The 25,791-nt window shown below is 45.2% G+C and overlaps 1 protein-coding gene across 3 annotated transcripts in view; it reads right to left on the reverse strand.

The window, feature by feature from the left end:
- Positions 1–16,378, reverse strand: part of KLHL12 (kelch like family member 12) — a 76,850-nt gene extending 60,472 nt beyond the window's left edge. The window contains exons 1-3 of one of the 3 annotated variants that reach the window (XM_030561065.1): positions 16,008–16,378; positions 6,122–6,275; positions 5,344–5,561 (exon numbers count right to left, since the gene is read on the reverse strand). In XM_030561065.1, the coding sequence (XP_030416925.1) occupies positions 5,344–5,561; positions 6,122–6,275; positions 16,008–16,190 (555 nt within the window). In that variant the 5' untranslated portion in view covers positions 16,191–16,378. The remainder of the gene's footprint in view (positions 1–5,343; positions 5,562–6,121; positions 6,276–16,007) is intronic. The other 2 variants (XM_030561064.1, XM_030561066.1) reach the window with 2 other exon arrangements.
- Between the last annotated feature and the right edge of the window lie 9,413 nt (positions 16,379–25,791).

Raw genomic sequence — 25,791 nt, forward strand, 5'->3', positions numbered from 1 at the left:
GATTTCATTTAACCAATTCTAGCTCTCATCTATTTTTCTTTTTATGAATAAACTTTTTGATTTTAGATTCTAAAGGATTGGCAACAGTGTGATTTGTGGGTAAGATCTGACTGGTATATTGACCTGGGTCTGGAGCTTGGCCCTTTGGGATCGGAAGAATCCTTCTTCTTTTACTAGGGTATTGGTTTTCATAATCATTCATCCCCTTAATGAGTGGCACTGGCGGTGATACTGGGAAACTGGAGTGTCTAAAGGAATTGCTTGTATGATTTAAGGTTAACCAGTGGGGTGAGACCAAAGTCCTCTCTGGCTGGTTTGGTTTGCCTTAGAGGTGGAGAATCACCAGCCTGGGGCTGTGACTGCCCTGCTCTAAGCAATTTGTCCTGAATTGATACTCTCAGTTGTGTCCTGCCAGAGGTAACATTGTTACACCAACTCACTAATGAAATATTTTTAAAATAAATTTTAAACTAAGGTCCTGTAGACTAACATGTTCTGAGTAAACACTTGATCTTACTACAGTGATGCACAACTGTTTTTGTCAGTAAATTCTCAAAGTGACAGTATATACTTAGGGGTTGGCAAATGCCTGTTAATGGCCTCATTACCAATTGAATGGCTCTTTAACAGTTTTGATGTTGTGCTAATAAGTCTGGCAGGCTTTTTCACTTTTAAGTTACTAGATCCCCTCTGGAGTAAGAGTCACGAGGGAGCAGCAGCCAGCTGTGGGAGCCTGCAGGAAGGGTCAGAACAGGAATAGGAAGAGATTGGGGCGTGGACACTAAGACCCAGTGGTGCCCCAAATTTCTATGTGTATGCCTAGGACAGCCCAGGCTGACATGATAGTGGCTGCAGCAGGGACTTCTGATGTTATCAGACTGTTTCACAGCTTTACTGGGCAGTCTCTTCCCTCTGCTGATTGGCTGTTTGCTTCCCCTCCCATGGTCAGTTCACCTCTGCCTCACTCTAGCCTCCTCCCTTCCCATCCCTCTCCCTTACACCATTTGCCTCTCTGTCTTCAGTGCTCTTCTCCCTCCTTTTCTGTTTGGCTTAAAATCTTCCCTCAAAAGAGTTTAAAAGATATTGTGGCATTACCATGCCGTTTGCCACCTGTCATTCTGCTGATGAGTTCTGCCACTCCCCCTACACCATGTTTGGTTTAGTTAGAGACTCTGCAACCTTTAGGGCAGGGACTGTCTCTTAATCTTTGCCCGTGCAGTGTCCAGCACAATGAGGTCCCAATCTCAGCTGGGATCTTTAAACATTAATTATGAATTTCCCGCAGTGGTGAATTTAAGCTGGCCCTTCAATGTTATTTTAATTCATTTTTTCATATTTAACTTTTCTTTGCTTTAATTATAATTTAAGGCCACAAAACCCAATGTAGAGTTCAAAATCTTTACTGGAGCAGGTGGACCAGTTCTGTAACACAGTGAAAAGAGGCAGATGCATCTACACATTGGTCCAGTTAATGCAGAGTCATTTCACGCAAATATTGCCCCTTTCAATCTTGTAACTGTTGGTATCAATGTATTAAGCTACATAAGTAAACTTGTCTATTAAAAGTAACACACACCAGAGTTTCTTACACAGGGGAATGTTTTACTTATTTTAATTTATGAAAAAGAATCAATTTTCCCACAAAACTTGAGACCAATTATTTGCCAGGTTTCAGGCAACCAATAAACCCTCAAAAAAAAAAAAAAGGCTAAGTTTGCAGGACTGTAAATCTGGTTCTAAATTCCTGAAGATCATAGATCCCCCTATACACTCCTGCAGTTTACTGCTCACCTAGGTGGAAAAATCCCACATTCATGGGAATGGTGCATGCACTCCTAATGCTGCTGAGCAGCATACAAAGAACGACTGATATACATTTAGGTCTTTAATTTCTTTCTGAAATAGGATACTGGGCACCAACACAAATTGTTTTTGGAAAGTCTGATAGCTCCTTCAGGAAATGGAGAAAAAGATGCTCTGCATAAGAACCAACAAGAGCTCTCTAGATCAACCAAAAATACTGGGTAGAAAATGCTATTAATTTATTTGCATAAAATGCTCCTAACATGAAAGTCTCCACTGCTTTTGGAGCCAAAATATCTGTACACTCGCCCCTCTGACCAGAGCTGATGCATACAACAGCAAACATGAAGGAGGCTTGGAACTATTTTAAGTCAAAGATACAGAGACCACCTGCAACTTGCAACCCAAGCAAGGGGGGAAAAAAAACTCATAGGGAAGGGAAGCAGACCAAACATCTCAAACAGGTTACTAAGAGAAAGCAGAAAGCCTACAAGGCATGCAAGAAGGGATGGATTAGCAAGGAAAGCTACCTCCTGGAGGTCTGGAAGCGTAGGGATAAAGTGGGAACTGCCAAAAGCCAAGCAGAGCTGGATCTTGCAAAGGAAATTAAAACCAACTATAAAAGGTTCTTTAGCCATATAAATAAAAAGAAAACAACAAAAGAAGGGGGAATCCAGCAAAAAGATTAAAGATACTCTAGGTATGGTCCAACACCTAAATGAATACTTTGCCTCAGTTTTCAATAAATCTAATGGGGATCTTGGGGGGAGTGGCCAGGTGGCTAACGGGCACAAGGAAATGGAAGTAGAAATTACCACATATGAGGTGGAAGCCAAACTCAGACTGCTTAATGGGACCAAATCGGGAGGCCAGGATAATCTCCATCCAAGAATATTAAAGGAACTGGCACATGAAATTGAAAACCCAGTAGCAAAGATTTTTAACGAATCCATAAACTCAGGATTCATACATTATGACTAGAGAATTGCAACTACTGTACCTATATTTAAGAAAGTGGGGGAAGTGATCTGGGAAACTACAAGCCCAGTAGTTTGACCTCAGTTGTAGGCAGAATGTTAGGACAAATTCTGAAAGAGAGCATAATTAAAGACAGAGATAAATTGTAATTTGTATAAAATACAACATGGTTTTACAAAAAAGTAGATTGTGCCAGACCCAACCTAATCTCTTTCTTTGAGATAGGACTTTTAATCTTGGCAAAGGAAAAGCAGTCGATCTAAACTAACTGGATTTCAGTAAAGTATCTGATACAGTTCCATGTTGGTAATTCTTAGTTAAATTGGAAAAGATGAGGATTAATACAAGAATCAAAAAGTGGGTAAGAAACTGGTTAAAGGGGAAACTACAACAGGTCATACTGAAAAGTGAACTATTGGGCTGGAGAGAAAGTACAAGTGGAACACTTCAAGGATCAGTCTTGAGACCAACCTTATTTAACATTTTCATTAATGACCTTGACACAAAAAGAGAGAGTGTACTAATAAATTTTGCAGATGATACAAAGTTGGAGGTATTGCCAAGATGGAGGAAGACCGGAATATCATACAAGGTTTGGACAACCTGGAAGCTGAAATAATAGAAATGGGATGAAATTTAATAGTGGAGAGTGCAAGATCACACATTTAGGGATTAACAACAGGAGTTTTTGCTACAAGCTGGGGACTTATCAGTTGCAAGCAAAAGAGCAGGAGAAAGACCTGGATGGACTGGTTGATCACAGGATGACTATGAACCACCAATGTGATGCAGCCATGGAAAATGCTAACACAATCCTAGGATGCATCAGGTGAGGTCTCCTATGTATAAGAAAGATGAATTCAAACTGGAACAGGTGCAGAGAAGGGCTACTAGGATGATCAGAGTAAAGTAAAACCAACTTTATAAGAGGAGACTTAAGGAGGCTGGCTGGTTTAGCCTAACAAAACGAAGGCAGAGGGGAGATATAATTGCTATCAGAGGGATAAACTCAACTCTTCTCTCTCCCTGGTGCTTAAGGCCCAATGATGGCACAAAACCAAAGGGATATACACTGCCCATCAACAAGTTTAGGCTTGAAACCAAAAAGAGTGAAGTTCTGGAACAGCCTTCCAAGAAGAGTGGTGAGGGCAAAAACCTAACCTCTTTCAAGACTGAGCTTGATAAATTTATGTAGAGGATGGTACAATGAGGTAGCCTACAACGGCATATGGACCATCTGCAACTGTTATTAACGAATATCTTTAGTGGCCAGAGATGGACACTAGATGGGGAAGGCTCAGAGTTATTACAAAGAATTATTTCCCAGGAGGTTGGTTGGTGGGTCTCATCCATATGCTCAGATCTACCCGATCACCATATTTGGGATTGAGAAGGAATTCCTGCCCCCTCTCCCCCGGCCCCATGTCCAATTGGCAGTAACTCTGGGGGGTTTTCACCTTCCTCTGTAGTGTGGGGCACAGGTCACTTGATGATTTGAGTAAGCGATGGATTCTCTGTAACTTGAGGTTTTAAATCAAGATCTGAGGACTTCAATAACTCGGCCAGAGGTTAAGGCCCTACTGCAGATGTGGATGGGTTAGAATCTGTGGCCTGTAATGTGCAGAAAGTCAGACTAGATGATCATAATGGTCCCTTCTGGCCTTAAAGCCTATGAGCAAAGGGAGACAAGGGGGAAGAGCTCAGACTTCACATCCACAGAGGACATTACCCAACATTGGGCTGGTTAAGCACACCTCACAAAATGCAGCTGGATTAAGAAGCTTTCAATTAATTTAAAAATCACTATTTTATTAGTGATGCCTACAGAATAGCAATACAAATGCCAGGGTGTTTTTTAATTTGCTCTAAATTTGTTCTGTTCCAGAACTTCTAAAGTTAATGTAAACCAGCTCCATAAGTGTCTGCTATGTTGGGGTACAACTTCATCCCAGCACATGGGTTTCACTTCCATGAATGCCAGCGAAACTAGAAGAATGAGAGATTTCTTGCCTGTACAGAACACACTGGAAATGAAAGCAGAATCCACAAGCACTATCCTATCAACAATCAACACTGGCCTAAGCATAGCCTGATGCCTAATATATATATCCCACTGTAACTATTTTTGTTTTCACTACAACTTTTAACCCAATTGATCACCAACTGTCAAGCCCAGGCCAGAGTTCTACACCAAAGAGAAATATCCCCCATGGCTGTTGCGTCTTAGCCTTTCTCCTTGATTGTAACTAATCTGGTTCTGGTTTGTAGTACTGGTCTTTTCATAACAGCTAGTAACCGACACAGTAACCAATGTTTCACTCTCCATGTTCCAATGACAGCTACCTTGCTGTAGAGGGGAGGTTACACTCTACCCGTCAGTTTCAGATTATGCAGCTGATTCAGTAAGAAGCAGATATCAGCAGAGCATTCAGAGCCTGCCTGAGATAGCCACTCCAAGAGTATTATGAGCTAACCAATGGCGCTAGACATACCGCGATTTGCTTTTCTTTCAAGCAGTATTTTGCTCTCACTGATTTGCACAACAGCTCCTGCTACCTTTACCTGAATTTCATCACATTTTATGAGCTTTTCCACCTCTTCCTGATTTAAGAGGATGAACTCTTCATGCTGAACCACCTCTGGGAAGTGTTTCTGGCTGAAGACCTCTGCTGCCTGCATTAGATCAACGCAGTTGTGTGTCTCAGCAAAATCTCGGATGCCCAAACAGTTTGATGGATCCAGCTGGCTTTCCAAGAACTCACAACAAGCCTGCTTCACACCTATGGAAATGAGATGAGTGAGTGAGCTCATGCACTTCTGCTATCCAATCACTGCTTTGGAAAGTAATTTAGAAAACCAAGCTCTAGTCTATATTGAAAAGTAAACCCCAAAGCGTTGCTTAGAGGTATGCACACACAAAGGGGCATATAGGCAAACATTTCTTCAGGGGCCAGGAAAAAAATAAAGCAACAGACTGTATGTTTAGGCCACTGACTATTTATACATATTAAAAATAACTTGACAGATATAAGAGAGACTCAAAAGGAAGTCTTACACAGCTCAGGGATCTATAAGACCTGAGAGTAGGAAATGCCCCGGGACACTTATTTGTTTTATCATCATATCTCCACGAGGTTCAAACTTTCTTATCAGTGAGAACAGAGTACACGCAGCAGCGCATTTGACAAACAGCTATTATGCAATTTAAAGACAATAAGACTTGAATCTGGAAACAGCCCAGCAGCCTTTTCTGCCTTCTGCAATCTTTCCTTTACTTACAAGTCAGACATTCCAGAGCTCTAAACAGCATCAACTGCATGGTTAATTGGTTTGCAATTACCTTTCAGCTGAAGCAGACATGCTGCTGGGAGCAATTCCTGGACATTTTCTACTGTCACGTGAACCGTTTCTGTATACACAAAGTCCAGCAGGATTTCCATAGTAGAGGCTGTCAACCCTTGGATATCCACATATGGTTTATCTTTTTCTGAAAGCTACAAATTAAAAGCAAGGGAGATAATGGTTTATTTTCCAGAGCTCAGACCAAAAATCCAGTGATGGCTCTTAAAAGTTGTCCTTTTAGAGTACTCTGCCTTTTCAGTGCATGTAAAAAGGGAAAAGATAAAGATGAAGGAATTCCCTTGAAGAATTCAGGGTGCATAGAGGAGACAGTATTTATTTTGTGTAGAAGGATGCCTCAGGGAAACTGTATTTTGGAAGAAGTCAGATGAGATTTGGCACAACAGAAGCTTAATGGGTGGTAAGATGAATGGCAGACTCACTATCACCACCTGGCATAGGTGCAGACTCTACAGGTGTTCCAGGGCTCAAGCACCCAGGGAAAAAAACAGGGCACTGCCCTATCCACAGTGGTTTCACCCTGGTGCTGGTGGCCTGATCAACTATTTGGTAAGCACTTGGGGGAGTGGGGAAGAAACGAGGGACCAGTGGGTGGGCAGGTGGGGGGGGGGTCCTTCAGGGCTAGAGAGGAGGGAGCAGCAAGTAGGCAGGGGGACTTAGGGGAGGGAGCGGGGCAGAAAGAGGTGGAGCGAGGGCAGTGACTTGGGAGAACAGGCCAAGTGAGAGTGGGGCCTTGGGGTGGTGCACCCACAGGGAAAAATAAAAATCAGCACCTGTGTCATTTGATATGCAGATGGGAGGAGGGGAGGAGAGTCCCATCCCGCCCCCAACTCTTCACCTTGGACTGGCTGCCTGACACATTATGGGTTGTGTGGAGCAGCCATCTCACGCCTGTCTTTATAACCACCCCACAAAATATTCCATTAAGCCAGAGTTAAGACTGAAGGGATAGATCGGTAATTTAAGGATAAAAATCCTTACAAGAACTTCATCGCTCTATTAAAAAGCCAGGAATTTCAGAGCCAAGGTTAAATTTACATGAAAAACATGAAAATAGAGAAATGCACAGTTAAGGTACCCAATCAACCTTAACTCTGGCCTACTTGACAATGCCAACCTTCCATCTTCCTTTTGTTATTTTTTAAGATGTGTTATAAATACTTTTTCTAAAGGCTTTAAAGGAGTCATCAAATATAGACATATTAAATTCCGAGAAGCCATAGTACTTATATATGTTCAGGTGAAATGCTCTGTGAAGCATAATTTCAAGTATCAGTTTATAATTGGTTTCATGTCTCTATTGTAAACCTGCTGACTCTGTTTCTAATAAAAAGAACAGGAGTACTTGTGGCACCTTAGAGACTAACAAATTTATTTGAGCATAAGCTTTTGAGGACTACAGCCCACTTCATCAGATGCATAGAATGGAACACACAGTAAGAAGATATTTATACATAGAGAGAATATGAAAAGGTGGAAATACCCGATACCAACTATAAGAGGCTAATTAATTAAGAGAAGCTATCATCAGCAGGGAAGAAAAACTTTTGAAGTGATAATCAAGATGGCCCATTTCGGACAGTTGACACGAAGGTGTGAGGATACTTTAACATGGGGAAATACATTCAATTAGCGTAATCTCCGAGCCATTCCCAGTCTCTGTTCAAACCTAAGTTAATCATATCTAGTTTGCATATTAATTCTAGTTCAGCAGCTTCTTGTTGGAGTCTGTTTTTGAAGCTTTTCTGTTCACCTTAACGTCTGTCACTGAGCAATTAGAGAGATTGAAGTGTTCTCCTACTGGTTTTTGAATGTTCTGATTCCTGATGTCAGATTTGTGTCCGTTTATTCTTTTGTGTAGAGACTGTCCGGTTTGGCCAATGTGCACGGCAGAGGGGCGCTGCTGGCACATGATGGCATATCACATTGGTAGATGGCGTGGCTGATGTGATTAGGTCCTATGATGGTGTCACTTGAAAAGATATGTGGACAGAGTTGGCATTGGGCTTTGTTGCAAAGATAGGTTCCTGGGTTAGTAGTGTTGTATGGTGTGTGGTTGCTGGTGTTTGCTTCAGGTTGTGGGGCTGTCTGTAAGCGAGGACAGGTCTCGCTCCCAAATAAATATCTTCTTACAACCTGCGGTTGTATCATCCCCTAATGCCCCTACTCTACTTGCGCTACACTGATATCATCATCTGTACCCATGGAAAAGAAGCCCTTGAGGAATTCCAACATGATTTCAACAATTTCCATCCCACCATCAACCTCAGCCTAGACCAGTCCATACAAGCAGTCCATTTCCTAGACTCTACTGTGCTAATAAGCGATGGTCACATAAACACCACCCTATACCAGAAACGTACTGACCACTATACTTACCTAAATGCCTCCAGCTTCCATCCAGGACACACCACACGATCCATTGTCTACAGCCAAGCTCTAAGATACAACCGCATTTGTTCCAATCCCTCTGAGAGAGACAAACACCTACAAGATCGCTATCAAGCATTCTTAAAAACTACAATACCCACCTGTTGAAGTGAAAAAACAGAGCCAGAAGAGTACCCAGAAGTCACCTACTACAGGACAGACCCAACAAAGAAAGTAACAACGCCACAAGCCATCACCTTCAGCCCCCAACTAAAACCTCTCCAGCGCATCATCAAAGATTTACAACTTATCCTGAAAGATGATCCCTCACTCTCACAAGTCTTGGGAGACAGACTTGTCCTCGCTTACAGACAGCCCCCCCAACCTGAAGCAAACACTCACTAGCAGCCACACACCATACAACAAAAACACTAACCCAGGAACCTATCCTTGCAACAAAACCTGATGTCAACTCTGTCCACATATCTGTTCAAGTGACACCATCATAGGACCTAATCACTATGGGCTAGCATACAGAACCACAAAAGCTGCTCCTGCAAGCTGGTGAGGATCTCCTGTCAGCATGCACAGGCCTTTAATGAGATCTTCAGGATGTGACCTGTGAAGCAGATTTTTTTTCCCCGAAGCCTGTATATGGCTAAAGGTGGCACTGTCAGCACCAGACGAGTATGATTCAGAGAAAAGTACTTGAGCTTCTCTGGTAAAAGATGAGATTAAATGGTTATGGACAAGAATTCAGTGAGGAAGGATTGTTGCTTGGACACAGAACTGCCAGAGTTGAAGGAGAAGAAAATAATCCAGTAGTGGAGGAAATCAGTGTAGTCCTGGGCCTTCCTAAGGTGCAGGCAACACAGGAGCAGAGGAAACAGATGAGCCAGTGCCGTGGGCTACTGGGATGCACTTTACAGTAGAAGAGAGGGGAACAGGAGTCAAAGGTGATGGAGAAAGCAGAATGAGGGTGCAAAAGAAAGTGGGTAAGAAGAGTGTAGGAAGACAGCAGCCTGAGGATTGCAGAGAAGTGGGATGTAGAAGGGAGTAGACCATATACAATGAGACTGAGTGGCAATCTGAGAGAGAGGATTCATAAAACTTAAGGCCAGATGGAACCACTAAAATCATTTACTGTGATCTCCTACAGAGGCCAGGCCAGAGAACTTCACCCAGCGATTCTTACATCACAGAATATTAGGGTTTGAAGAAACCTCAGGTGGTCATCTAGTCCAATCCCTTGCTCAAAGCAGGACCAACACCAACTAAATCACTCCTGCCAAGGCTTTGTCAAGCCAGGCCTTGGAGATTTTTAAGGAGGGAGATTACCTAGGTAACCCATTCCAGTGCTTCACCACCCTTCTAGTGAAATAGTGTTTCCTAATAGCCAACCTAGACCTCTCCCACTGCAACTTGAGACCATTGCTCCTTGTTCTGTTATCTGCCACCACTTGAGAACAGTCTAGCTCCATCCTCTTTGGAACCCCCTCATCAGGTAGCTGAAGGCTGCTATCAAATCGCCCCTCACTCTTCTCTTCTGCAGACTAAATAGCCCAGTTCCCTCAGTCTCTCCTCATAAGTCATGTGCCCCAGCCCCTCAATCATTTTCGTTGCCCTCCGCTGCACTCTCTCCAATTTGTGCACATCCCTTCTGCAGTATGGGGACCAAAACTGGGCACAATACTCCAGATATGGCCTCACCAGTGCCAAACAGAGGGGAATAATAACTTCCTTCAATCTGCTGGCAATACTCCTACTAATACAGCCCAACATGCCGTTGGCCTTCTTGGCAACAAGGGCACACTGCTGACTCATATCCAGCTTCTCGTCCACTGTAATTCCCAGGTCCTTTTCTGCAGAACTGCTGCTTAGCCAGTCGGTCCCCAGCCTGTAGCGGTGCATGGGTTCTTCCTTCCTAAGTGCAGGACTTCAAGCCCATAACTTCTGGTGAGTTACAGCATGTCTCTTAGAAACAGACATCCATTCCTGATATAAAGACTCCAAGAGATGGAGAATCCAGCAGGTCCCTAGGTAAGTTAGTTACACTATTAAATACATTTTCAGATGATGAGTCCCCATTTAGTTACTTTGAGATCTGTTAAATGGATTATAAATTAGCCAACTAACATCTTACTGTGTATTTTTCCCCCAATAATGCTTTTACTTTCTGCCTTATCAATTGTCTGCATTGCATAACTGCTAATTTACTACTATCAACTCTCTTTTTCCATTTGATAAAACTGCTGCTTTCACATCCCTTCTTTACCAGGACAGATTTTCTGACTGAAGAAGCCTTTAGATACAGAGAAATCAAGAAGGAACCAGTTTTTTAGTGAAAACAAAATCAGATGAGTGGCCATTTTGGTAAGTGAGCAAGCTATATCATGGTTTAAAATAATAACACAGGAAGACAAGAAGTCAGGTGTGTGTGTGTGGTGGGGAGGGTATCAATGTGGAGACTGAGGTCACCAAGGATGAGGATGGGAAACTGAGAAGAGTGGAAGAGGGAAAGCCAAACATGAAAATCTAAGGAGAGTGCAGGAAAGGTGCTGCACTTGGGCCAATGCTTTGGAGAATCAAAGCACACACTCCTCTTCCCAGAGTTGTCAACCATGCAAAAGGCCAATGTGTAGTCTTGGTGAGGGCTGAGGAACAGAATAAGGATTGTAGGACGTCCCTGAAGAGCCTCACCCAAGGTTCATGAAAAGGAGGAAGGAGTGACTCTCCCATCTTGTGACCTCATTGTCCCCAAGAGCTATACTTTCCCTATACATCTCCAACTTCTGTAAACATCCTGAAATAAGCAGGAAGTAAACATCTTAGCAGGTCTGCTGAGGATGGTATAGGTACAGGAAGCAAAGCAAGGAGACAGGATCTGAAGGGGGACTAGGGATGCCAGGAATGTGACCCAAGGGGCAAAGACTTCCTAGTCTACTCCCCACAGTCATTTTCCTCGGCTTCACACAGTGCATACAGGTGTCCTGAGGAGCAAAGAACCCATCCCTGCTCAGCTACCTCCTCTGCCTTCTGGGCTGGCACATGAAGCTCCTATTTAAATTCTTAGCTTTTTACTCACCTAAGCTTTGGACTTGGACATCAACTCTTAAACTAGATAAGACCAGAAAACAAAGCATGCACGCCCTCTCTCTCTCTCTCAACTTTTCTTGAAACTAAGTGCCAAAACACAAACTTTTCAGATTTTGAAGAGCTCCTGTATTTAGAATAGTTAGGAAACACTCTTGGTCCAATCCACTTTAAATCTGGTAGAAAAATTCTTCCTTGGCCTCAAACCCTCTATCAATTTGGAAGCCTCTGCTTGTGGACTGGGAAGAAGGGCAGTTGGGGAAAGCTGGGCTCTGAGATACTCACTAGCAACTTTAATCATGAGAAGGTAGCAATAGCTACTATTTCATAACACACTGGCAGTAATTCAATGCCCAGATTATCAAGAACAGCACCTACAATCTGCATGAACTATACCGCCTGTCTCTGTGGTTATCAGGTAGGATTTTTATTCAAGGACATCCAAACTCTGCTTCATTTTGGCTCTTTCAAATGCCCCAAAAACATTCAGCTTGCCTGTAAATGATCTTCTATAAAAGAGATTATAAGCCACTGCCTCAACGTGATTCCTTCTGCCTCAATGCCCTGTTGAATGAAGACCCTTAACACATTCAGTGTGAGGAGCTGACTTTGCTTTATAAATCTGTATTATTTTGGAATCATTTATTTCCTGAGAATGTTCTGCCTTAGCCTCCATTCACCAGCCCAGGCAGCAAACAGTGCTATGAAATCAGAGTGCATGCATCTAGGATGGAAGTCTCATCTCCATTAATTAATATATGGGTAGTTTGAAGTTAGACTGGGTATCTGAGGGGACCCTACCATCATTTTTCCATTATCACTATTTAAAAAAAATGACCAAGAACAAACCTAATAATACTGAACACATACTGGATTCAGTTATTGTCTACACACAAGAGCACAGCAAATGATATTCAGACAATTGCTAAGAGAATGGAATGAGATTTGGTAAGTTTCTCTTTAGTATAAATGTAGTGCTGTTAAATCACCTAATGTAGCTCTACATCTTGGAAATATTTAAGATAATTTACCTCATATTTACTATCAAGTGCATTCACTTAGTTCTGTTCATCCAGCACCAATTAGGGTAACAAGGGACCAGGATTAGAATTTTTACTATCCTTCTTCAGGCAATAAGCCAAAAACCCATATTTTCCTGAACGCGTTAGGAAGGCCCAGGAAAGCACATCTCAATATGGCTTAATGCTATTAGAAAAGGTTCAAGGAGTTATAAGACCTTTAGCAACATCAATGGTTTGGGCCTAGGATACCTAAAAGATCACTTAAAGCTCCTGGACAAGGAATGCAGGCAGCTCCATTTCTCAGGCACAAAGCTACTGCCCCCCAGGGGTACTGCTCATCCTGTGCAGGAGACAGAGCTTTCTTAGGGCAAGACCAAGGTCATCGAACCACAAGCATCATCACCTTCTGCTCTGACTGCAAGGCTTTCTTCCACCTTGCCTTTGCTGATATAGACACACAGGACACATTAAATGATTTAAAAAACCCGAACAAAAAACTATAATTTCATCTTGGAGAGAAAAAAGAAACATGACAAATGCTAGTCCTGTGGCTTAATGCTCTATTGGAACGTGCTCACACTACAGTGATGATGCCCATACAAAAACCTGAACAGACTCAAAGGTAGTTTATTTTCAAAATGAGAAGGATGTTTCCACATGTTGTTTATACCACACAAAACAGTTTCTAGAGAGGACTTTTGCTAATCCTTGAAACCATCCGGGCTTTTCAGAATCGGAGCCAGTGATCAGCTCTTAGAGCATCCTTGGATGTTGTGATAGACTCCTCAGAGACAGAAGTCCCAGTGCAAAATCAGGAAGTAGGGGTACATACAGGCTGAAACCGCCCCTCAGTTTTCACAATGAGGAACAACTTTGAAGTTAAAACTGAAGGGTTGTTTTAGCTTCCCCACTCCACTCAGCACAGAAGCAGCGAAAAAGTGCTGTCAACAGCCAGGGATTCAACAGTTGATCAGTGGCTTCTCCTCCTGTAAAGCAGAGAGGGAGAAAAATTAACATTAAAACAGGGATTTAAAATGTTTAAAGTAAATATTAAAAAGTCAGGGAGAAGAAGGAAACTAGACAGAAGGATGGCCTGTGATTCTATTTGGATATTAGAGACAAAGGTGGGTGAGGTAGTATCTCTTATTGGACCAAATTCTGTCGGTGAAAGGAAATAAGCTTTCAAGCTTACACAGAGCTCTTCTTCAGGTCTGGAAATGGTACTCAGAGTGCCACAGCTTAATACAAGATGGAACATATTGTTAAGGAAAGCCGTTAACATGTTGCAAGAGACCATTCAAGGTGAAGTGAACAGTTAATACCTCACAGTGGTAGGACAAAAGAGGGTTAGTGGATTACAGATTGTTGTAATAAGCTATAAATCTAATGTCTTTATTGAGTTATTGATTTTTACTATCTAACAAAATTATGAATGTAAGCTCCCAGGCTCATCTTTTGAAGATGTTGTGCAGGTTTCTTCTAAGAGGTCAGGTGTGGAATGATCATTTTGTGAAGTGTCCACCCACAAGTAACATGGTGTTTTTGTATTCTCATTTTTCTGTGGCCAGGTCTACTCTATAAACTTATATTGGTATAAATACAAAAAATCCACACCCGAGCAAAATAGTTATACTGACTTAACCCCTGATGTAGGCAGCGCTATGTCGGCAGGAGAGCTTCTCCCATCAACATAGCTTCCGCCTCGCAGAGGTGGATTAACTACACCGATGGGAGCAGCTCTCCAGTCAGCACAGAAATGTCTTGATTTAACAGCTACAGCAGCGCAGCTGCACTGATGCAGCATTTTAAGTGTAGACCTGCCCGGTGAGAGTTCGAGAGTTTGATTGTTTCATTTCACCCACATAGTTATTGGGGTATTTAGGATATGCTTTCACAGTAATTAGACACTTGCAGCTGGCCCGTACCAGCTGACTAGCCTGAGGCCCACAAGCCCAAAGGTGCTGTTTAACTACAGTGTAGATGGTTCAGCATGGGTTTCAGCCCAAGCTCTAGGACCCTCCCACCTTACAAGGTCCTAGAGGCTGAGTTCCAGCTTAAACATTTACACAGAAATTAAACAGCTCCTTAAGTCAAGGCCCATGAGCTCAAATCAGCTGGCAAAAGCCAGCCATGGGTTTGACTGCAGTGTAGACATACCCTTAATACGCTGGATGAGGTATACCACATGTTGTGATAGGCACGTGTAGGACCCATGGATCTTGAAAGGTGTGTTGTGTGGTTCATGGAGAAACAGTTTCAGCCTAGTTCCTAATGCACACTAATCACTGCCACCATTGGCCCTTACTGGCAGTTTCAGCAGAGGTCCCAAGGACTGACTTTGCTACTGATAAGGGCTAAATTTCACTGACAGGGAGTTAGTGGCTGGTGTATGGGGATGTTTGTATTGCTTGCTGCCCATGTTGTGACTATTGTTGGATAGAGAGCATCAATCTCCAGAAAAGCGAATCCTGTATATTTACCAGCAATAAATTCGCTCCAATTTTTTAAAATCACATATTCATCTACACAAACACTGCATAAAAGCCAGCCAAGGTTGCTGAATGACAACAATGTAAAATTGAAAATCATGAAAATGAGGAAACATAAGGAAACATAAGGTAAAGGCATATATCTATTTACATCTTTCGCTAAGATCTGGGGAGAAATGGTATCTCCAGAAAGGGCTACTGGCATTGTAGGGAGAAAGACTCTCAGTTTGCTTCAGCATGTTCTCTCCATACCAACTCAGAGGCTACTAGAAAAAGGAAATTCTCTTCTCTTCTCTGGTAAGAAGAGGCAACAGAAATGTATCTTTTATAAACCCAGTTCCACAATCCCTTACTGCGCCCTTCATGTTTTTTTCTATCTGCTCCAGCATTAAGTTTGAATCAAAGCCACAGACAGCACGTCTATTTAGCAATCTGAACCAAACAGTGAACTGCAGCTCAAACATTATCACCTTTCAGCATTTTGCAAAGAAAGAATGTGCAATTTGTGTAAATCATTATCAAATATTATGAAGAGTCTGGTCCAGTGAATAGGGCGCTAGACCTGGAGCTCAGTGCTATGGTTCTGCCACTGACCTGTTGTATGACCATGAGCTAATCCCCTCTCCTGTCTGTACCTCTCCCTTCCCAACCATTTCTCAGTCTTTTCTATGACAGGCTGTAAGCTCTGAGGGACAGGAACTGCCTCTGGCTGTACTCAGGACAAGGGGGCTAAGCGCTACCATGGCAGTGCACCGGGGGATGCTTTCAGCAAAACCCTTGAGCCCTCAGGAGTTTCACAAAAACCCAACGCAGCCATCCTGGGGCTCGGCACGAGAGCTCGCTGGCCAAGACACCTGCCAGCGCTGGGCGCCGCGAGCGGCTCCCGCCCTACCTCGCTAGTGAACATGGCGCAGAAGTAATCGCTGCAGGCCGCCAGCACAATGCGGTGCGCGGCGAAGTCCTTCTGCTCCACGCGCAGAGTCACGTCGCAGAGCGTGCTGCTCTTCCGCAGGGCGTTCATGGCGTTCAGGATGGACTTGGCGTGGGAGTTGGTCATGACATCCTTGGGGGCCATGGCGGCACGGGAGGGCCCAGCTCCCGGGCGCCTGGCCGGGACCCTCCCCGCACTGGGGGCGCCCGGGAGAGAGACGGCGACCCCCGGGCCGGGTGGCTCGGCTGAGGGGACCCCTGCGCGCGGAGGCTGGAGCGGGGCCCGACTGCGCTAGACTGAACGGCTGCGGAGGGCGGGGGCAGCAGCGCATCCAGCGCTCCACCGCCGGGCCCGGCCGCCTCCGCCGCGCCAACCGCCAGCTCCGGGCTCCGCCGCGGCAGCACCCGGCGCACGCTAGTGACGTGACCCCGCGCAGACCCCGCCCTTCGTTACCCAGCAACGGAACCCTCTCCTGTTGCCCAGCAACAGACCCTGTACCCGAGCCCTGGAGGCTGTGTGCGCCCACCCACCTCCCAGGATTTCCAGTAAGGCCTCTGCTCCGCTCGGACCCGGGAGCAAGAGCCTTGCAAGAGCTGCGAGACGTGCGTGGGGATAAAATGACCACACTCTGCACACTGGCCAATCCACAGGAGGGAGTTCGTTTGTAACTTGCTATGCAAGCTGTGGGTCACTGAGCAGGGCCCGAACCCCACTTTGCTGTCAGCTGCAATTTTACTCCATGGGATGCAAATCCTTTTACGCTGTACACTGCAGTGATACCGTGCATGGTGCCATTACAATATAAGGTGTAGTGTTATCCTATGCAATGCAATCCTGTCTGTCATGGTATAATTCCCCACCCTGAACCTTAGCGTCCAAAAGATGCGGTACCAGCATGGATTCCTCTAAGCTCAATTACCAGCTTAGTACTTGTAGTGCTGCCACCAACCAGGAATTCCAGAGCCTGGTACACTCTGGTCCCCTCAAAACCTTGCCCGGGGACCCCCAAGACCCAGACCCTCTGGATCTTAACACAAGGAAAGGAAACCCTTTCCCTCACCATTGCCTCTCCCAGGCTTCCCCTCCCTGGGTTACCCTGGAAGATCACTGTGATTCAAACTCCTTGAAGCTTAAAACAGAGAGGAAAATTCACCTTCCCCCCTCCTTCTCTCTCCCCCTCCCAGATTCTCCCTGAGAGAGAAAGTAATCCTAACAGAGAGAGAAATTAACCTCTCTCTCCCCCTTCCCTCCTTTCTCCCCACCAATTCCCTTCGTGGATCCAGACCCAATCCTCTGGGGTCTCACCAGAATAAAAAAAAACAATCAGGTTCTTAAACAAGAAAAACTTTTAATTAAAGAAAGAAAAAAAAAGTAAAAATTATCTTTGTAAATTTAAAATGGAATAGGTACAAGGTCTTTCAGCTATAGACACTGGGAATACCCTCCCAGCCTAAGTATACAAGTACAAATTAAAATCCTTTCAGCAAAATACAAATTTGAACTCCTTCCAACCAAATACACATTTGCAAATAAAGAAACAAACATAAGCCTAACTCACTTTATCTACCTAGTACTTACTATTCTGGACATATAAGAGACTGTATCAGAGAGATTGGAGAGAAACCTGGTTGCACGTCTGGTCATTCTCAGAATCCAGAGTGAACAACAACCAAATTCTAACAGCACACACACAAACTTGCCTCCCTCAAGATTTGAAAGTATCCTGTCCACTGATTGGTCCTCTGGTCAGGTGACAGCCAGGCTCACTGAATTTGTTAACCCTTTACAGTCAAAAGAGACATGAAGTACTCCTGTTCTATTAACCCTTTACTATCTGTTTATGACACTGTCATACACAGCGCAGGCCATTCCATTATATACTGCAGTAGCGGCAAAGAGTTCTTTGGCACCTTATAGACTAACAAACGTATTGGAGCATGAGCTTTCATGGGTGAATACCCACTTCGTCGGATGCATGTACGTGGGTGAAGTGGGTATTCACCCACGAAAGCTCATGCTCCAATACGTTTGTTAGTCTATAAGGTGCCACAGAACTCTTTGCCAAAAATACAACAGCCGCTTTTACAGATCCAGACTTAAACGGGCTACCCCTCTGATACTATATACTGCAGCGTTACCCCCTACCCCCTGCAAATCATGTTACATTGTAAGCTGAAGTATTACCCCCTATGTGGTGCAAACACTGTCAACTATAGTGTCAACCTCTCCCATGTGGTGCATACCTTGTTAACACTATAAGGTGTGGTGTTACACCCCATGTGGTGCAAATTCTGTTACACTGGAAGCATCAGCGTTACCTCTGCCTGATACAAACCCTTTTACAGTGTAAGATGCAATGTTACTCTCCACCCCCACTGAAATGTGGTCCAAACACTATTAAACTGTAAGCTGCAATGGAATTCTGTGTGGTGCAAACCCCATTACACTGTAAGTTGCAGAGTTACCCTGTGCTGTACAAACCCTGGTACACTGTAAGCTGCTGTGTTATCCTGCATGGTGTAAATCCCATTATACTTAAGCTGCGGTGTTACTCCACATTGTGAAAACCCTGTTAGACTTTAAGATACAGTGTTACCCAGCATGGTGCAACCTCCTCTTTACCCTACAAACTGCACTGTACTCCACATGGTGCAAATCCTGTTGTACTGTAACCAGCAGAGTTACTCCACATGGTGAAAAGTTCTGTAACTGTGTAGAGAGAGGCCCAACCCATTGTTCCTTCAAGAATGCATGCCTTATTTGCATGCAAGCTGGGGCCCTGGGCTGGGAGCAGGGGGGCTGAACCAGAACTCACCTCTGATTTCTTGACATTTCCATGGCACTTCTCACCATTGCATCACCATCACTGCTTGGCCTAGCAATATTGTGCACTTCCAAAACCTTATTTAGGGAGGCCTCACAGCACCCTTATGAGGCAGGGAACTATTTTACAAAAAAGTAACTGAAGCCCAGTGAGGTAAAGTGGTAGAACCAGGAAGAAAACGTAGATCTCCAGTCTTATCCATCAAATCACAGTGTTGCTGTCCACAGTCCTTCAGCTTTCAGAGTCCAGCCCTATCTGCACCTCCTCTTCTCTTCTCCAGTGGTGTGCAAGGGCTGCAGTGTCCCCTGGAGGCATTCCCACCATGCAGGAACAGGTCTGCACAGCCCAACACTGCTCTGTTTCACAGCACCCAGCAAGGCACTGTGAGAAGCATGCCGTAATGTAGGCCTTGTCTACACTATAGAGTTTTGTTGACAAAAGTTATGCTGACATACAGCAACCGTTTTAACTAAACCTCTGCTGCATGTCTACATTATGCTTCTTGTGTCGGCAGAGCCCATCCACACTAGCAGCTCTTGCATTGGCACAGAGAGCAGTACACTGTGGAAAACTATCGCAGGGTGCTTTGGGAAGGGTTTGCAGTGCCTGATGGGGCAGGTACAGTTTCACATGAGGCAAGTTTCTCAATCCCATTGTCCCATGGGACTCACCTATCCCCTCCAGAGCCAGGCTTGGAGGAGCTGATGCGGAGCCTACCCGCCTGCCCAACTGGGGCACAGTGGGGCACGGCAGGGGTCAGTACCCAAAGCGAGGGGCTGGGCTGGGGAAACTGGGGCACAGAAAGGTGGCAGGAATCTATCCCTGGAGCGAGAGGTGGGGAAATTGGGGCACAGCAGGTGGGGGGGCAGACAGGTTCCTCTCCCTGGGCAGCGCAGGTACCTACTTTGGAGCCCGGTCCAGGAGCCAGCCAGTTCTCTCCATCAGGCTGTGGGGCAGGAAGAGCCTCAGCACCTGGTAAGCAGAGCTCCTCCAGACTCCAGCAGCAGCTGCTGCTCTTACTGCCCCCTGGTGGTGGTGGCCAGTTACTACATGTAATCGGGACTTTTAGTGTAATTGACTGGACACAGATGGTTTCCCTTTTTGGCTGGGACACCTGGCAACCCTACATCCATGAGCTGATCTCATCCAAACATTGGCTCATATTGGTGGTAGTGGTGTGGTCATATGCAGTGAAGGAAGGTAGAACTGTGTATCAGCTGCATATTCACAGAATGATAGAACTGGAAGGGACCTTGAGAGGTCATCTAGTCCAGTCCCCTGCACTCAAGGCAGGACTAAGTATTATCTAGACCATCCCTGACAGGTATTTGTCCAACCTGCTCTTAAAAATCCCCAATGATGGCGATTCCACCACCTCCCTAGGCAATTTAGTCCAGTGCTTAACCACTCTGACAGTTAGGAAGTTTTTCCTAATGTCCAACCTAAACCGCCCTTGCTGCAATTTAAGCCCATTGCTTCTTGTCCTATCCTCAGAGGTTAAGAAGAACAATTTTTCTCCCTCCTCCTTGTAACAACCTTTTATGTACTTGAAAACTGTTATGTCCCCTCTCAGTCTTCTTTTCTCCGGACTAAACAAACCCAATTTTTTCAATCTTCCCTTACAGGTCATGTTTTTTAGACTTTTAATCATTTTTGTTGCTCGTCTCTGGACTTTCTCCAATTTGTCCACATCCTTTCTGACACGTGGTACCCAGAACTGGACACAATACTCCAGGTGAGGCCTAATCAGCGCAGAGTAGAGTGGAAGAATTATTTCTCATGTCTTGCTTACAGTACTCCTGCTAATACATCCCAGAATGATGTTTGCTTCTTTTGCAACAGCATTACACTGTTGACTTATATTTAGCTTGTGATCCACTATGACCCCCAGCTCCCTTTCTGCAGTACTCCTTCCTAGGCAGTCATGTTCCATTTTGTATGTGTGCAACTGATTGTTCCTGGCACTACAGCAAACCAGTGGGAGCAGGAGACACTGGAGGTCTGATGCACATTCCTTCAGGCAGCTGGAAGGGCAGAGGAAAAGAAATATCCCAGCTGCTGATGCCTCTCCTCTGTAAGTGGCCCTGTGTGGGCCCCTGTCTACTACCTGCTCCGCAGAGGACTCTGTAGGAATGTCACTCTGCTACCATTCCTCCCCTGCAGGGGGCTCTGTGCAGGTGTTATTCTGCTTTCGTCCCCCTTCCCACCCCGTATTACTCTGCTGCCATCACCCTCCCTCAGGCCCCACAGCAGCCAGATCTGTGTGTGTGTTACTCTGCTACACAACAAGGGGCTCTGTGCAGGTGTTACTCTACTACCATTCCCCTTCTTCCTCCCCTGCTCCCTTACAGCAGCAGGATCTGTGTGTGTGTTAACAGGGAAGAATTGGCAGGGGAAGTAGAAGTTAATGGCAATCTGGGCAGCAGTGACCAAGAGATGGTTGAGTTAAGGATCCTGACATAAGGAAGAGAGGAGCAGCAGAATATGGACCCTGGACTTCAGAAAAGCAGACTTTGACTCCCACAGGGAACTGATAGGCAGGATCCCCTGGGAGGCTTATATGACAGGGAAAGGAGTCCAGGAGAGCTGGCTGTATTTTAAAGTAGTCTTACTGAAGGCACGGGAACAAACCATCCTGATGTACAGAGAGAATAGCAAATATGGCAGGCGACCAGCTTGGCTAAAAGAACTCTTCAGTGAGCTTAAACACAAAGAGGAAGCTTACAAGAAATGGAAACTTGGACAGATGACTCAGCAGGAGTACAAAAATATTGCTCAAGCATGCAGGGGTGTAATCAGGAAGGCCAAAACACAAATGGAGTTGCAGCTTGCAAGGGATGTGAAGGGTAACAAGAAGGGGTTCTACAGCTATGTTAGCAACAAGAAAAAGGTCAGGGAAAATGTGGGACCCTTAATGAATGGGGGAGGCAATCTAGTGATAGATTATGTGAAAAAAGCTGAAGTACTCAATGCTTTTTTTTTGCCTCTGTCTTCATAGACTGCAGCACAGTATGGGGAGGAGGTGAGCAGCCCTCAGTGGTGAAATAACTGGTTAAGGACTATTTAGAAAAGCTGGACATGCACAAGTCCATGGGGGTGGATACAATGCATCTGAGGGTGCTGAGGTTGTTGGCTGTTGTGATTGCAGAGCCATTGGCCATTATCTCTGAAAACTCATGGCAATCAGGGGAAGTCCCACACAATAGGAAAAAGACTAATGTAGTGCTCATCTTTAAAAGAGGGAAGAAGGAGAATCTGGAAAACTACAGACCAGTCAGCCTCACCTTAGTCCCTGGAAAAATCTTGCAGCAGGTCCTCAAGGAATCAGTTTTGAAGCACTTGGAGTAGAGGAAGGTGATCAGGAACAGTCAACATGGATTCACCAAGGTCAAGTTGTGCCTGACCAACCTGAATGCCTTCTGTGATGAGATAACTGGCTCTGTGGATGAGGGGAAAGCAGTGGATGTGTTATTCCTTGACTTCAGCAAAGCTTTTGATATAGTCTCCTACAGTATTCTTGCCAGCAAGTTAAAAAAGTGTGGATTGGATGAATGGACTATACGGTGAATAGAAAGCTGGCTAGATTGTCTGGCTCAAGAGGCAGTGATTAATGGCTCCATGTCTAGTTGGTAGCCGGTATCAAGCAGGTTTGTTCAACATTGTCATTGATGATCTGGATGATGAGATGGATTTCACCTTCAGCAAGTTAACAAATGACACTAAACTGGGGGGAGAGGTAGGTATTCTGGAGGGTAGGGATAGCGTCCAGAGTGACGCAGACAAATTGAAGGATTGGGCCAAAAGAAATTTGATGAGGTTCAACAAGGACAAGTGCAGAATCCTGTACTTAAGACGGAAGAATACCATGCACTGCCACAGGCTGGGTACCAACTGGCGACACGGCAGTTCTACAGAAAAGGACCTGGAGATTACAATGGACAAGAAACTGGATATGAGTCAACAGTGTGCCCTTGTTGCCAAAAAGGCTAACAGCATATTGGGCTGCATTATTAGGAGCATTGCCAGCAGATCGAGGGAAGTGATTATTCCCCTCTGTCTGGCACTGGTGAGGCTATATCTGGAGTACTGTGTCCATTTTTGGGCCTACCACTACAGAAAGGATGTGGACAAATTGGAGAGAGTCCAGCAGAGGGCAACGAAAATGGTTAGGGATCTGGGTCACAGGACTTATGAGGAGAGACTGAGGGAACTGGGATTGTTTAATCTGCAGAAGAGAAGAGTGAGGGGGGATTTGATAGTTGATAGCTTTCAACTACTTGAAGGAGGGTTCCAAAAAGGATGGAGCTTGGCTGTTCTCAGTGGTGGCAGATGACAGAACAAGAAGCAATGGTCTCAAGTTGCAGTGGGGGAGGTCTAGGTTGGATATTAGGAAAAACTATTTCAATAGGAGGGTGGTGAAGTACTGGAATGGGTTACCTAGGGAAGTAGTGGAAACTCCTTCCTTAGAGATTTTTAAGGCCCCGCTTGACAAAGCCCTGGCTGGGATGATTTAGTTGGAGTTGTTTCTGTTCTGAGCAGGGGGTTGGACTAGATGACCTCCAAAGTTCTCTTCCAACCCTAATCTCCAGGCTCTGTGCAGGTATTACTCTGCTACCATTCCCCTTCCCCTCCCCCAACCCCCGCGCAGCAGGGGGATCTGTGCGAGTGTTATTCTGTTACCATCCCCCTTCCTGCCACCCCACAGCAAAGGAATTTGTGCATGTGTTACTATCTCCTTCCCCAGCAAGGGGCTCTATGCGAGTATTACCCTGCTATCACCCACTCCCCAGCAGGCAGCTCTGTATGGTGACATAGTTGGGGGCACACTGACAATGGTGTTAGGAGGCCCTCCCCCAATTCCCACAACTTTAAAGAGCTCCCAACACTTCCTGGCAATTATTCCTGTGAAAAAGGAACTCCTGCTCCTCTATGGTATATTTTTCTGGATGGATTTCCATGAACATTTTGCTCTGGGCACTAGCATGGAAAGATGATCTTCCTTCTGCAGTCTCCTAGGAAACAGAGCTTGGTTTATGCGTGTATCTAGTGCAATGGAGAATAAGGACCAGCTTCCTGTTGTCCAATCATTGTATGCAAATTATTTAATGTGTTAATTTGCATATTTGGAGTTAATTTGCATGACTATATACAGAAGTATAAAACAAATGGTGGGTGGATTTAATGTTGGTGAAAGGCATCTCTTTGATGACCCTGATGAATGGAATCCTCTATTTACAAGGCAATAGCAGGGCCCACTGCTCAGACACACTGCACTGCCAGCAGGCCTCATCCCAGGGGAACTTCCTCTAGGGGGTCATTCACACTCCCCAGCCCAAGCAGCTCTTCTCCTGCCAGCTGAGTCTGCGAGTTACTGCAAAAGCTAGTGATGGATTTGTGATATAGGAGCTGGATTGGATTCATCTCATAGTAGTGCCACCAAGGATCAATGACATGGGAGCAGCTTCTCTACTCCTGGGGAAAATGGGCTGACTCTGGACCCTAGCCAGGACCCAGTCTCCTGATGACTCTCTCTCTCTCACACACAAACCCCTTGTCTCGCACCCTCCTGCTGGGGGTCACGCACACACACTGTGTCTCACACTCATCCATGGGGGCATACACACACACACACGCCTCTCAGACATGCACACATATACTTGTCTTAGCTTCCCACTGGGTGTGCACATGGACATGCACACACTGGAGATGGCACGCATGCATGCTGTGTCTCACACCCACTCACTGTATGCTCACAGTGAGGGAAGCATGCACATGCACCGTGTCTCCTCTCACAGCCACCCACCGGGGTGCACACATGCATGCACATGTACACACACTGGGGCATGCACACGCATAGACACTGGGGGTGCACATGCACACTGGGGGCACACTGGAAGCACACACACATTGGGGGCATGCATTGGGGCACACGTGCACACACCCACACACAGGGGGCACACGCACACACTAGTGGCACACCTACACACACACACTGGGAGCAGAGACTGGAAACACTCTACTCACACTGGACACACACACACACACACTCACTGGAGGTGCATTCACACATGCATACTGAAGGCAGGGACGCCCACACCCACACAGGGGCATGCACCCAGGGCACACACACACATACTCTGGGCTGGCACACACAGATACTGGGCACATACCCACACACTGTAGTTAGACACACACACACACACACACACACACACACACACACACACACACACACACTGTGACGTATACCTTGGGAGAGCGTACTGTAACCCCATATTCCTCATTTTCATATAATCATGATCTTACATATAAAGCATGCCTTGTAAGGTATCAGTGAAAGGTTATGATCTGCTGAAAGTCTTTTCTCTATCCGTATGTGTATCATGAATGCATATGAAGTTATGAGAATTGGGTTGTATGGTTATCACTAAAACATGCTGTAAGTTGGGGACTCAGCCAGTTATTAGCTCCCTAGAGGCAACAGCAAGGAAAGAAACCAACATCCAGGTGGGGTGTCAAACAACCCATCAACAGCCATTGTCCAGCAAAGGAGCTACAATGCAATGACTCACCTGCATGAGGCCACATCAGGGGAATTGCTCAACCTTGCCCACCCAGACATGCCTGGACTTGTGCTCCCCAAGCACATGGTCTGAGGGTATAAAACAGAGCGGACACATACTGGGCCCTTCTCCTGCCCCCACCTATGCTGCAAGCAACCAATACACTGAGAAGAACACAAGACTCCAAAAGAGGAGATTGGTCCAGGTTTAAGGAACAAACCTGTATATTAAGGACTGCAGTATCCAGTTGGGTTAATCTAGATGTTGCCCAGTCTAACAGGGTTGAGAGTTCAGACTGCATACTTACATTTTATTTTATTTTGGTAATCACTCTGACTTTTTGCTGATCACTTAATAT

Source organism: Gopherus evgoodei, chromosome 4 (assembly GCF_007399415.2).
Source record: "Gopherus evgoodei ecotype Sinaloan lineage chromosome 4, rGopEvg1_v1.p, whole genome shotgun sequence".
Classification (NCBI taxonomy): domain Eukaryota; kingdom Metazoa; phylum Chordata; order Testudines; family Testudinidae; genus Gopherus; species Gopherus evgoodei.